The sequence below is a fragment of the Artibeus jamaicensis genome, unplaced genomic scaffold (assembly GCF_021234435.1).
Source record: "Artibeus jamaicensis isolate MK-2021 breed Jamaican fruit bat unplaced genomic scaffold, CSHL_Jam_final contig_723, whole genome shotgun sequence".
NCBI classification, from domain to species: domain Eukaryota; kingdom Metazoa; phylum Chordata; class Mammalia; order Chiroptera; family Phyllostomidae; genus Artibeus; species Artibeus jamaicensis.
In genome coordinates this window covers 1,321,958-1,334,782 of record NW_026521938.1, presented here as the reverse complement: position 1 = coordinate 1,334,782, position 12,825 = coordinate 1,321,958, and the positions used below count along the sequence as shown (strand labels likewise).

The window sequence follows — 12,825 nt, the reverse complement described above, 5'->3', positions numbered from 1 at the left end:
CCAACAACCTTAGCTACAGCACTCTAACCAACTTAACTACTCACACAGGGCCAGAAATATTTTTGAAACTCTCAGATATGCCCTGGTTGATGTGGCTCAGTGGACTGAGCACTGGCCTGCAAACCAAAGGGTCACCGGTTTGATTCCCAGAGAGAGCACATGCCTGGGTTGCAGGCCAGGTCCCCAGTAGGGGGCGCACAAGAGGCAACCACACGCTGATGCTTCTCTCCCTCTCTCCCTCCTTTCCACTCTCTCTAAAACTAAGTAAAATCGAATTTAAAAAAAAGAGAAAGAAATGGAAAGCAAAGCCAAATACTGTGAGAGAATGTTGGTAAAGCACATATCAAATGAAGAACTTTATTCCAGAATATATTAAGAAATTGGAGACAAGTATTTTTTTTTTATTTATCTTTAGAGAGGAAGGGAAGGAGAGAGGGAGAGAAACATCAATGTATGGTTGCCTTTCATGCGTCCCCTGCTGGGAACTGGCCTGCAGGGAACTGGCCTGCAACCCCAGTATGTGACCTGACTGGGAATCGAACCGCGATTGTCTGGTTCGCAGGCCCGCGCTCAATCCACTGAGCTACACCAGCCAGGGCTGAGACAAGTATTTTAATTGTAGGCAAAAGATATATGAACAGAAAATAAGTGGATGGCAAATAAACCCAGGGAAAATGCTTAATATTGAGTGATTAGGAAAATGCAAATTAAAACAATGAAATACTACTACACACCTATTAGAATGGCTAAAATGAACAGCCTCTGTCTTATAAATAAAGGTCAGCAGGATGTGAAGAAACTTGAAGTCTAATATACTCCAGGAGGAAATGTGAAAAGGCATGACCACTTAGAACACAATTTGGTGAGTTCTTAAAAAGTTAAATGTGGATAAACTTCCAGCTTGGCAGTGTAAGTTTGTGGACCTGCTTCCCACCTGCTTAATAAAACTGTGGAAATAGTCCTAAGGGTGTACAGCAAATGAAGAAATATTTATTCAAGAAAATCTAATATTCAGAATATAGAATAGCAAGAAGTGGTCATATCTGAACCAAGTCCACTTCCTCTTGCCCCTTCCAAACTTAGGTGAAAAGTCCGCTCCAGACTGATACAGCCTAGAACTCAAGGCTCCCCCTCTCAGAACTCCTAGGCAGAAGGGTTATCTTTGCAGAAGGGTCAGGATATCAGCAATTTATCACCCTGCCCGCAGGATGCATAACTGGATGATGTTCAATTGCTGGCTTAGTGATAAAGGCTACTCTCAGAACTTCTGTGTTAGGTTAGGTTGACCAGGGGCAGCGTGTGCTCTGGACTCCTAAGGCCTGTCTCCACTCTGAACTTTCTGCTGTTGAACAAGGCTAATTAAGCCTGTGGCTGAAGCCTCTCATTATGTGCGCTGTATTCCTAAGGCCCAACTGGTTTGTAAAGTTCCTGTGACTGGATCGGAGCAGACTTTTAGTTAAAGGTTTTACCACATTAGTTGCATTCAAGAATTCTTTCCTCTGTGAACTTTCTGGTGTTGAATCAGGTTGAAACGCTGACTAAATGATTTTGCACATTCACTGCATTCATAAGGCATTTCTCCAGTGTGAATCCTTCGATGTTTAACCAGGCTGGAGCTGTGGCGAAAAAATTTCCCACATTCCCTGCACTCATAAGGTCTTGCTCCAGTGTGAACCCTGTGATGTTTAACAAGGCTGGAATTCTCACTAAACAATGTTCCACATTCATTGCATTTAAAAGGCTTTTCTCCAGTGTGAACTCTGCGGTGTTGCATGAGGCTAGAGCTTTGACTGAAAAATTTCCCACATTCCCTACACTCATAAGGCCTTTCTCCAGTGTGAATTCTCCAATGATCAATAAGGCCTGACTTGTGGCTATAGAATTTCCCACATTCAGTGCACTTGTAAGGTCTTTCTCCAGTGTGAACTCTCTGATGTTTCATGAGGCTTGAGTTGAAGCTAAAGAATTTCCCACATTCGCTGCACTCATAAGGCCTTACTCCAGTGTGGATTCTGTGATGCTGAACAAGTGTGGAATTATGCCTGAAGGCTTTCCCACATTCACTGCATGTAAAAGGCTATTCTCCAGTGTGGACTCTCTGGTGTTGAATGAAGTCGGCATTGCGGCTAAAGGATTTCCCACATTCACTGCAGCTATAAGGCCTTTCACCACTGTGAACTATTTGGTGTATAAAAAGGTTGGATTTGTGGCTAAATAATTTTCCACATTCATTGCATTCGTAAGGCTTTTCTCCTGTGTGTAGTCTCTGGTGCTGAACAAGTAAGTATTTCTGACCAAAGGCTTTCCCACATTCACTGCACTTATAATGCCTTTTGTCAGGGCGACTTTTGATGTTCCTGTGTGGCTCCCCTACACTGTGAGTCACCTGATGGTTAAGACCAGACCCAGTCAGGATGTCCTTCTCACTCTGCCCCCCCTCTTCTCTTAAGGGTTTCTCTATACAGTGCAGCTTCTGGTGTTGGTGACGGTCTGTGCTGAGCACTCCTCCTACGTTAACATTCTGCTCAATCTCTGCTCCATGCCAATGACCTGAAAGCAGAGAAAGGCTGATGAAGTGGATACAGACTTCAGTGAGACCAGGCAGCTCCCTCACAAATGTGCATCCGACACATCCAGCCATGCATTCCTGGGACTGGTGGTAGAATGAGGGGCCAGAGATCAGAATGAAGAAGGGCTTGCTGTGCAGTGCTGGACCTGGCAAGCTCCCAGGTCTGTGGGGTGCACCTTGTGAGCAGCAAGGATACATGAATGGGTGCAGCTTCAACACACTCCTATGCAAATGGTTGTCAGCAGGTCCTTTGTGCTAGTTCCACAGGAACACAGTGCAGAAGGGTGTGTTCAGAATCAGAAAAACTGAAGCAACTGAATAGCTGGTGTTCAAGAACTATAAGGATGCCCTCTTTTGACTTGGACCTAGTACCATTCAAATGCCCCCACAATCCCTGGTCAGGTAGCTTGGCTGGAGCATCGTCCCGATGCATCAAGGTTTTGAGCCTGATCCTCAGTCAGGGCACATATAAGATTCAACCAAAAAATTCATAAATGAGTGGAACAACAAATCAATCTCTCTCTCTCTCTCTCTCTCTCTCTCTGTCTTTCTCTTTCTGTCATTGCCTAGCTTTACTGGATACTAGAGCCAAAGTTACCATTATTGTAGGCAACCCATTCAAGTTTCAAGAAGGTACCCCTTTTACACTACAGGGATATTGCAACAATCGTTATTAAAACAGCTGCCCATCATGGGAACTCCTAACGCTTAGAGCTTTCCTACTACAGACAGAGATGCTGCTGTATGCATCCTACAATGCTGGAACAAGCGTAAGTGTCTTGGTCCTGCTCGTCAGAATCACAAAGTGAGGACCTACGGAGCAGTCCCCACCACTGAATGTAGTAAACACCGCAATACTGCCTGAAACAAGGTACTGCAGGCCTTCTGCTGGTTGTTCGAGATCTAAAAGAAGGAACAATTATTCTCAGTATTTCTCCTTCAGTAGTCCAATTTGGCCAATCTTAAAGTCTTCTGCCAACAATGGCACTTAACTATTGAGTATTGAAACCTCCAAGCTCAAGTCCCCCCATCAAGGCTCCAAGACCTCACATAATGGAATTAAGTGACTCTCTCCAACATGTGCCCAGCAGTTATTTTGACATGCTGTACCTGGCCAGTATATTTTACTCTGCACCTATTACCAATCAGTCACGGCTCTAGTTTGCCAAGAACCCAGCATACATTTTCTCAGCTGTCTATGAGTTATTTATTTTTTAAATTTATTTACTTTAGGGAGAGAAAAAGTGAAATATCAGTTTGTTATCCCACTTATAGATGCATTCATTGGATGATTCTTGCATGTTCCCTGACTGGGGATTGCGCCCGAATCCTTAACACATCAGGACAATGCTCCAACCAACTGAGCTATCCGGCCAGGGCTATTGTCATCTTAATAGGACTTACCACGGCTACAGGAGACGCCAGCACTGGCACCCTTACAGCAGCCTTCATCAAGACCATCCCGTGACTGCCAACCAACACCTTTTGGTGGTCCTCTCAGGTAATGTTCGAAGGTCACACAAAATATCGTCCCTCTGTGACAAACCCATGAGTCTCTAAGCCCAACTAGTCATGGACAACAAATGGGCTCATGACTGTTTACTAGCCAGGAAAGGGAAATCTGTGCCACTTAGGGTGCCTCTTGCTGTGTGTACATTAATAACTCTCAACAGGTACAAGCAAAGCTACTAGGATTAGGCTACAAGGTAAAAATATCCTTCATAACAATCAACATCTTCTAGCAGATTCCCTTAAACCCACAGGTACCTGACCCCACTTAGAGGTGGCTTTTCCCCTCTAAGGACAGTGGTTGGCTGCTGCCTTCATTTCACCCCTTCATCCTATGCTTAGTGGGACTCCTCTTAGTTGTGACCTTTGTCAAAGCTTTCCTTCGGTGGCTAGACCACGCTATCCAGTCACCTTTAATTCTCCGCAACCCAACCGGCAAGTGTTATCCATCCCTATTAGTGCTGACTGTGATGTCGAGACACCACAGGGTCAATTGTATTGTATAATTTTAAAACTTCTGCTGCCTCAACGTCCCCTTACAAACAGGCTGACAGCATGCCTGGAGACCAGGTGACCCAACTGATAAGGTGGGCCTCTGACACAAGTCCCCTTTCTTGCCCTCCCATGACTGACCTAGAGACATTCTAATGTTCCAGCTGCATCCCCTCACACCTTTCTCATGTATTTCCCAACCCCTAATGTCTTTGCTCACTGTCTGCTCCCCACCCCCTGCTTGGCTGGGTCCACCCTGTGGACACTCCCTCCCATATGCCCCCCACCCCCTTGGCATGCAGTGGCTGTCTCTCTGGACCTGTTAAGCACAACAAACTACTCTGTGTATCCTCTTGTGGCCGCACTGGACTGACCATCTCAGAATATAGAACAAGGCTTCTGTTGGAGAGCACTGTGAAGGGAGCATTGGGGAGGACCAGGTGAGAGACAGGAGAGAGAGAGGTGGGGAATAGCCCTGGGTCAAAAATCAGAGTGGACATGATAAATGGGCCAATGAGAAACAAAAGATGCAAATCGGGCAGGGTGCCTCACCTTGGCACCAAAACATCAGGGCCCACTGCAGAGATTCTGGCACTGTCTGAACCCCTCCCCGAGCTCCCACCTCTCCTGTTTCTTCCTCTAAGTACCTTCTGGCATGGCAGCAGTCACGACTCCATGGACAGGCAAAAAGGGCTCTCCCCACTGCTTCAGCTGGGTAATTTCATGGGTCCTGGAAGATGCAAGTCCTAAGGGAGAGACAAAACAGGTGGGTCAAAGCAACCCACCCCATGACAGACCACAGGAAAGAAAAGTAAATACTACAAAAAGAACCCTGGAGCAGGGTCTTGTGTGAAAAACCCATACAAATGGTGGCCATGTTGGTGCCTCAATTCCTGCCACAGGCATATCCCATGTCAACCAGAGGAAGGGGGTAGAATCTACGGACGGAACTGCAGTGGACCTTCAGTGTCACCAATAGGCCAAGAATGTGATTCATTAGGCTGAATGTGACACTATACTCATCTTCAGACCTGGCAGGTGTGACTTAGTTGGTAGGAGCATTGTCCCATATACCAAAAGGACATGGGTTTGATTCCTGGTCAGGTCACATGCCTATGTGTTAGTTTAGTCCCTGGTTGGGGCACATACGAAAGGCAACTGGTATTTCTCACATTAGTGATTCCTCTCCTTATCTCCCTCCCTCCCTTCTTCTCTATTTTTTTGAATATATTTTATTGATTATGCTATTATAGTTGTCCCATTCCCCTCTTCATTCCCCTCCACCCTGCATACACACCCACATTCCCCCACTTTAGTTCATGTCCATGGGTCATAAGTTCTTTAGTTTCTATATTCCCCATACTATTTTTGCCCTCCCCCTGTCTATTTCTACCTACCATCTATGCTACTTATTCTCTATACCTTTTCCCCCTTTCCTCCTCCTACTGTCCTGTTGCTAAGTCTCCATGAGATCTCCATTTCTGTGGTTGTGTTCCTGTTCTAGTTGTTTGCTTAGTTTGCTTTTGTTTTAGGTGTGGTTGTTCCTCTCCACAGAAATCCTTAGTAAAAGGTGAAAGAGTTATACGATCTGAAGAGAAACCAGAGTATAGGTGTGGTTGTTAGTAACTGTGTTTGCTGTCTTTTTACTGTTCATTTTTTTTTTCTTATTTTTCTTAGATACGTCCCTTTAACATTTCATATAATAAGGGCTTGGTGATGATGCACTCCTTTAACTTGACCTTATTTTAGAAGCACTTTATCTGCCCTTCCATTCTAAATGAAAGCTTTGCTGGATAAAGCAATCCTGGATGTAGGTCCTTGCATTTAATGACTTGGAATACTTCTTTCCAGCCCTTTCTTGCCTGTAAGATCTCTTCCGAGAAATCAGCTGACAGTCTGATGGGAACTCCTTTGTAGGTGAGTGTCCCCTTATCTCTTGCTGCTTCTAGGATTCTCTCCATTTTAATCTTGGCTAATGTAATTATGATGAGCCTTGGTGTGTTCCTCCTTGGGTCCAACTTCTTTGGGACTCTCTGAGCTTCCTAGAAGTCTATTTCCTTTGCCAGACTGGGGAAGTTCTCCTTTATTATTTGTTCAAATAAGCTTTCCACTTGTTGTTCTTCCTCTTCCCCTTCTGGTACCCTTACAATTCAGATGTTGGAATATTTAAAGATGTCCTGGAGGTTTCTAAGCCTCTCCTCATGTTTTTGAATTCTTGTTTCTTCATTCTTTTCTGTTTGGTTCTTTCTTTCTTCCTTCTGGTCCACTCCATTGATTTGAGTCCCAGTTTTCTTCCCATCACTATTGGTTTCCTGTGCATTTTCCTTCATTTCAATTAGTGTAGCATTCATTTTTTCATCTAATTTGTGACCAAAATCAACCTATTCTATGAGCATCCTGATCACCTGTGCTTTGAACTGTACATCTGATAGGCTGGCTATCTCTTGGTCACTTGGATGTATTGGCTCTGGGGCTTTGAGCTGTTCTTTTGTGTGAGCCATTCTTTTTGTCTGTTCTCGCCTGTTATGTATGAGGGGCAGAGCCTTAGGTGTTCACCAGGGTGGGGCAACCCAGGTCGCTGGGTTGTGAGGCTGTATGTGGGGGCAGGGTCACAGAGGGAACAATGGTGCTTGCTCAGCTCTCTTATTTCAGTCCCTTCTGCTGCTTCCCACAAGCAAATTGGGCCCTTCTGGTGCTAGTTCCCAGGTAGATGGGCTTGTGTATGTTCTAGGACCCTGTGGTGTCTCTCCAGCGAACTCTCCTGTGAGGCTAGGACTCTCTTCTGGAACTTCAACCTCCACAAGTGTTTTCAATCAGTGTTTTTAGGCTTCCCAGCGCTGGGACCCTGGGTTCTGTGGTCTGTCTTGCTCCCCGTTTTTGCTTGGTTTATCTGCATGCAAATATGTGTCCTTGGTCAGCCAGTGACCTTGTGTGCTTCACTGGGTCTGCACGTTGCCACCTTGGACCTGAGATCTGGCAGCTGTTGCCTGCACGCCCAGGACTGCCAACCACCACTTTTTCCTGCTGCAACCTCTCTCCACCAGTCTGGATGAATGGTTGTCGGACTCCCTACAGTTCAATTTTGTGTCAGATCTGGTTGTTTTTTTGTTTCTAAATTTTTGTTGTCCTTAATTTTGGTTGTGTGAGGAGGCACAGTGTGTCTACCTACGCCTCCATCTTGGCCATTCTCCTCTCTTTAAAACCAGTAAGCATGGCCTCGAGTGTGTATCCAAAAAAATATACTCCTCATTGCCAACCCTTTCCCACAAGGCTTTGGGGCAGCCAGGGGACCAAAGGAATAATACACAACCCAGGCTTGGGATGGATGCTCACAACACCCAGTCCAGGATGGGGAAGGAAGCAGTACCCATGGAATGGCTTTGGGAAGGGCAACCCTGCCCCTAGGGTACAAGGCAAGAGCAAGCCCAGCCCAGGGTGCTTACCCAGAGAGGCCATCAGTGAGAAATTCTCCAGCATCACACTGCAATACAGACGTTTCTGAGCTTCATCAAGGAGCCCCCACTCCTCCCAGGAGAAGTAGACAGCCACATCTTCAAAGGTCACACGGCCCTGCCAGGATGGGGACAGTTGAGTTTACTGCAGCCTTCTTTCCCAGGACTCTAGGCATCTACCCTAACATCTGCCCTCCTCCCAGACTCCCAGTTTCAGAGGAGAGACTAGGCCTCAGTGGCAGTGATGCCCACTTCCTCCTCACAGTCTCACTAATTAGTGCTCAGCCCTCAGCAACACCAGGCAGCTGGGCAGACAGATGGCATGTGAGCTCTAGGCCTGGCCTATAGGGCCTCACCCTTCTCCAGCCAGACATTTCACCTGAGGGCCCCCAGACAGTGTTTCCCAAACAACCAAATTTGGGTCACTGTTCTCCCATCAGCCCACAGGACAAGGGCCTGAGGTCATCAGTCTACAGTCCCTCCAATAGTGCACATCACTCTGTACCACACCTCCCTTCATGTCCCCAGCCACTGTGGTGATGACCCTGACTACCAGCGACAACCCCCAGGCCTGCTTTGAAGGCCCCCGCCTACCTGACCCTTATCCTTGCTTTATCCTCAGCCACCCAGAACCACATGCAGATTTCAGACACCCTCAGCCCTCTTCCATGTCTCTGTTGCAAAGGTGTCCCCTCAACAATTTCAGCTTCTCTGATGCTTACAGGAAGCTGAGGCCCACGTGTCTTGCACATCATGTCTATGACTCTCCCAGAGGGTCCCATTGGATCTTGGGCTAATTACAGAGCCTGTAAGCCACCCGCTTTACTGTCATCTCACTGCTTTGTCTCCACATCCATTTCATGTCCACTCCCCATGGAAACCCTGGCCACCAGCTAGACCCTCCTCACTCCTGCGACCCCCCCATATCCACTGTTCTCTCTTGTGTGTCTTTGTGAAGCCCACCACCCTATCCAGGTGTCCAACAAGAGACCCAGTCCTCGGTCCCACACTCCCCTCATTCATTACCTAACAGCACTGCTACCAGGACTGAAGATGCCTGCTGCCAAATCTGACCCACAGCTCCATCCTGGTCCACATCATCAGTGTGGGTGTCTCCAATCTGAACCCTTCACCTGAACTCTAGGCTTGTATTTCCAGGTGCCCACTCGACAAATCCACTCAAGGGTCTCTAGAACACCTCAGTTCAATATGACCAAAACCTGACTCCTAATATTCCTACTGAAAATTGTTCTTACATCTGGTGGGCAGCTCAGTTGGTTAGAGCATTGTCTCGATATGACAATGTTGTGGGTTTAATCCCTGGTCAAGGTACATATAAGAAGCACCCATTGAATACATAAATAAGTGGAACAACTGATCAATGTTTCTCTCGCCCTTCTCCTTTCTTTCTCTCCCCCCCCCAAGTCAATAATTTTGTTTTAATTTAAAAGAAAAAATTACTATTACAACCAATGTTGACCTGGTAGTAGTTCCCTGTTTCTAGCTACTAAGGCCCAACATCTCAGTTACCCGATTCTCCCACTTTTCTCTCCCAGCCACCACATCAGAAACAGCTTGGCCCTACTTAAAATCCATATACAGACTCCAACACACCTTCAACCTCCATAGCCACCCCTGGTTCAGCCACCAACATTTACCTGGACTATTGCAGAAGCCTCCTTCCTGGTCTCCCTGAAACCCAGGTCTGCTCTCTACTTTGCAGCAGAAAAGCTTGTTAAATCTGCCAGATCCCTACCTGCCTCTGCTCCAAATGTTCTCTGGCTGCCACCACCATCAGAACAGAGACCCGCTCTTCAGGCTACCATTCCAGGTCTAATTCCTGACTCCTGCTGTTTCCACCAGACATAATGAGGACCTAAGGCTGCTTGAGCATCCCCAGCTTAACCTCACCTCCAGCATTTCCAGATCACTGTGACTATAATATCGTGCCACTGGTTGCCAGAAATGGGAACCAGTCCATACAATCCCTGGTCAGGACTCAAAGCCCTAACCTTGGATGATCACCTTCCAGGGACCTCAGATGGAAGGATACAGAAAGTAGCAGGCAGAGTCCTAGGATACCTGGGAGCCCATGCAAGTGGGAATGGAAGAGGATGAATATCTGGATGCTATCCTTGACCTTTGCATGGCCTGGAAGAAGTTCTGCAGGCAACAATGTTGGGTCCCAAAGGCTCTTTAAGTGCCCTCACACCATTTGGGCCTTAGTCCTCAATGATGCCTCTTACCAGCTACATGACCTTCGAAAAGCACTGGACCTCCCTGTGCTTCAGTGTTGCTATCTGTGAAATGGGAATACAATGGTGTCCACCCACTGTAGCTATGGTTTGTATCAAAATCATTCCTGTGTGTCAAGTACTAAGTATCAACTCTTAGTGTCCTCATAACTAACTTCTGTCAACATTTTCAGTGCAAATGAACTGGTAGGCATTGAAAATGTGGATTTCTGTACATGCCTTTTAAGTAAGAGAATGTGATATTTAAGGCATTTGATTGTAATCAAATGCTTAGCAGTATATTATGATTCCAACCAAATATTAAGTGCTTACATCACTTTTACTTGTCAAGTCCATGTTAATTTAATTGCCTATGTATGTGTACCTGTGTGTGTACATACATATATGTGCAAAAGGTTTACTGTTGTGAATGTGAGACAGTTTATTATTGTATTATTTTCCATACAAACAACTGTAAACCTACTTTTGCCCCACTCTGTATGTGTATATATGTATACACCTGTTTTTTATCAGCTAGTGTTTAAATATTTATTTAATAAACTCAGAAGTTGATGAATTGGGGGACTGAGCTTAAGGAAACTGAGTAATACTAGTCACAATTTTGCTGCCTGCTGTATACTCCTGAAGGCAAACCTGCTGGGGCCTTTCCGTTGGAGCAGTTGGTCATCCCTCCTACCCTGAGAGCTGCGGGACTTAGGCCCCCAGGGGGCTGCTCCACTAGCCTGATGAGCATTTTCTTTTCTCTAAAGGAGAGGACAATGGGGGTCTGCTGAGCCTGAAGTTGCCCATCTACACCACTGAACATCTCAATCTCTTGGCCCTTACATCGGTCCCTATAAGCATCTGCTCCCATGCACACCAGGCAGACCCAGGTGGGGCCACAAAAAACCTCCCTATCCCCACCCCTGCCCCTGCTCTGGAGGCTCATCTAAGATAAGAACTATAAGACTCTCTCTCCAGAGGTGTGGCTCAGAGGATTGAGCTCCACCTATGAACTGAAAAATCACAGGTTCAATTCCCAGTTCAGGCACATGCTTGGGTTGCGGGCCAGGTCTCCAGCTGGGGACATATGGGAGGCAACCAATTGATCGATGTTTCTCTCTGTCCCTTTCCCTCTCTCTAAAAATAAATAAAGCCTAAGACGAAGAAGAAGAGGAAGAAGAATGATTCTCCCTCCTAAGTATGAGCCCCCGGGGCATAAATATGGTCCAGGAACAGAGCCCTCCTCAGGTACACAGATATAAGTGAGCAAACTGCTACTCGTGACACCTGCACTCTGGGACAACTCAGGGTTACCATGTCGAAGTCCAACTCCTAATCTTTTCTCTGAACACTGCTGGCTGTGCTGACTTCCCCATCTACAATATTTCCAGATAGTCAGGAAACAGACAAAAAAGCAAACCCCAAAAAGGGGGCGGGGGATGGTGCTTCATTCCCTACTTTCTCCACAGCCACATCTGATAGAGCAAGAAAGCCTGTCATTTCGAAAATCCACCCCAGATCTAATAATTGCTCGCCCCTCTATTGCCACCAGTATGGTCCGATTCGTACAAAAACTATTAGTCCATTGTATTGACTTCTCTAAGCAGGGGACACTCACTTGGGGCTTTGAGGGTGGGGTGAGTGTGAGGGCCCAGGGGACGTGCCCTCACCTGAGCCAGGAGCCTCAGCTTGGCAGCGGCCATCGGATTCGGTGGGCGGAGCGGGGAAGGGAACAGAGGACCAGGTTAGGACCAGGGCATCCCGTTCCCTGACCCAGAATCGGGGTCACCCGGGTGGCATCGCCGAGCCTCGGCCTCCTCTCGCGCCTCCCCTTCTTATTTAGTCGGCCCCAAACCAGCCAGCCGGACTGAGGGAACAAACTGATCCCAGAGACCCCCAAAGTCAACTCCCCGGAGCCCACGCCGGAAGTCCCGCCCAGAACTTCTGCACTCACAGAAACAACCGTTTTCATTGGCTGAGCACCCGCAGAGTGGTGAGCAGTTCCTTCTGGGCAATGTAGTTCCCACAGCGTGAAACATAGAAGTAGAGCTGCTGAGATCGCAGTGGAGGAGAAATCAGGGTCCAAACTCAGCCATTTGTCATCCCGAGACTATCCTTATTGATAGGTCTGAATTTCAAATTTCCCTGCAGAGCTGGGAGTCCAGTTTTTCCTTTCCTTGAATGACTTAAAGACCATCTCCAGAGGCTCAATAAAGCGGTTTCCTCTGTCTGAAGCAGTAATCCATTTCTAAATTCCCCTGCCAAGGGGGGCGCCCAATGTGAAACACCAGGCTGATGAAGCAATCAATACCTGGTGTGTGAGAAAAACCTCAACAACTGCTGTTCCTGGGCGAAACCTACATTTCCATTCCTATAAAACAATTAGTGTTTGCTTTACTCAGTCCAGCTGAGAGTCTTCCACAACTGCAGACAATTTTTATGAGTTTATTTGAGCCAAACTGACAATTGCTGGGAAGCAACATTTCTTTGGATTGAAAGAATGCTTTGGAGAATGGCAGTTTTGCCGCTTATTTTATACATTAGAGTAAAAGGAGGACCTGTAAGC

At 46.7% G+C, this 12,825-nt stretch overlaps 1 protein-coding gene and 1 pseudogene across 1 annotated transcript; both read right to left on the bottom strand.

The window, feature by feature from the left end:
• Positions 1-333: 333 nt before the first annotated feature.
• Positions 334-12,180, bottom strand: LOC119053161 (zinc finger protein 773-like). Its single transcript, XM_037150650.2, is given in 4 exon segments — positions 334-2,550; positions 5,218-5,316; positions 8,014-8,140; positions 11,930-12,180. Coding segments are annotated over 4 exon segments (1,326 nt in total). The 5' UTR covers positions 11,963-12,180; the 3' UTR covers positions 334-1,483.
• On the bottom strand, positions 6,105-6,172 carry LOC119053206 (uncharacterized; annotated as a pseudogene).
• Positions 12,181-12,825: the final 645 nt, after the last annotated feature.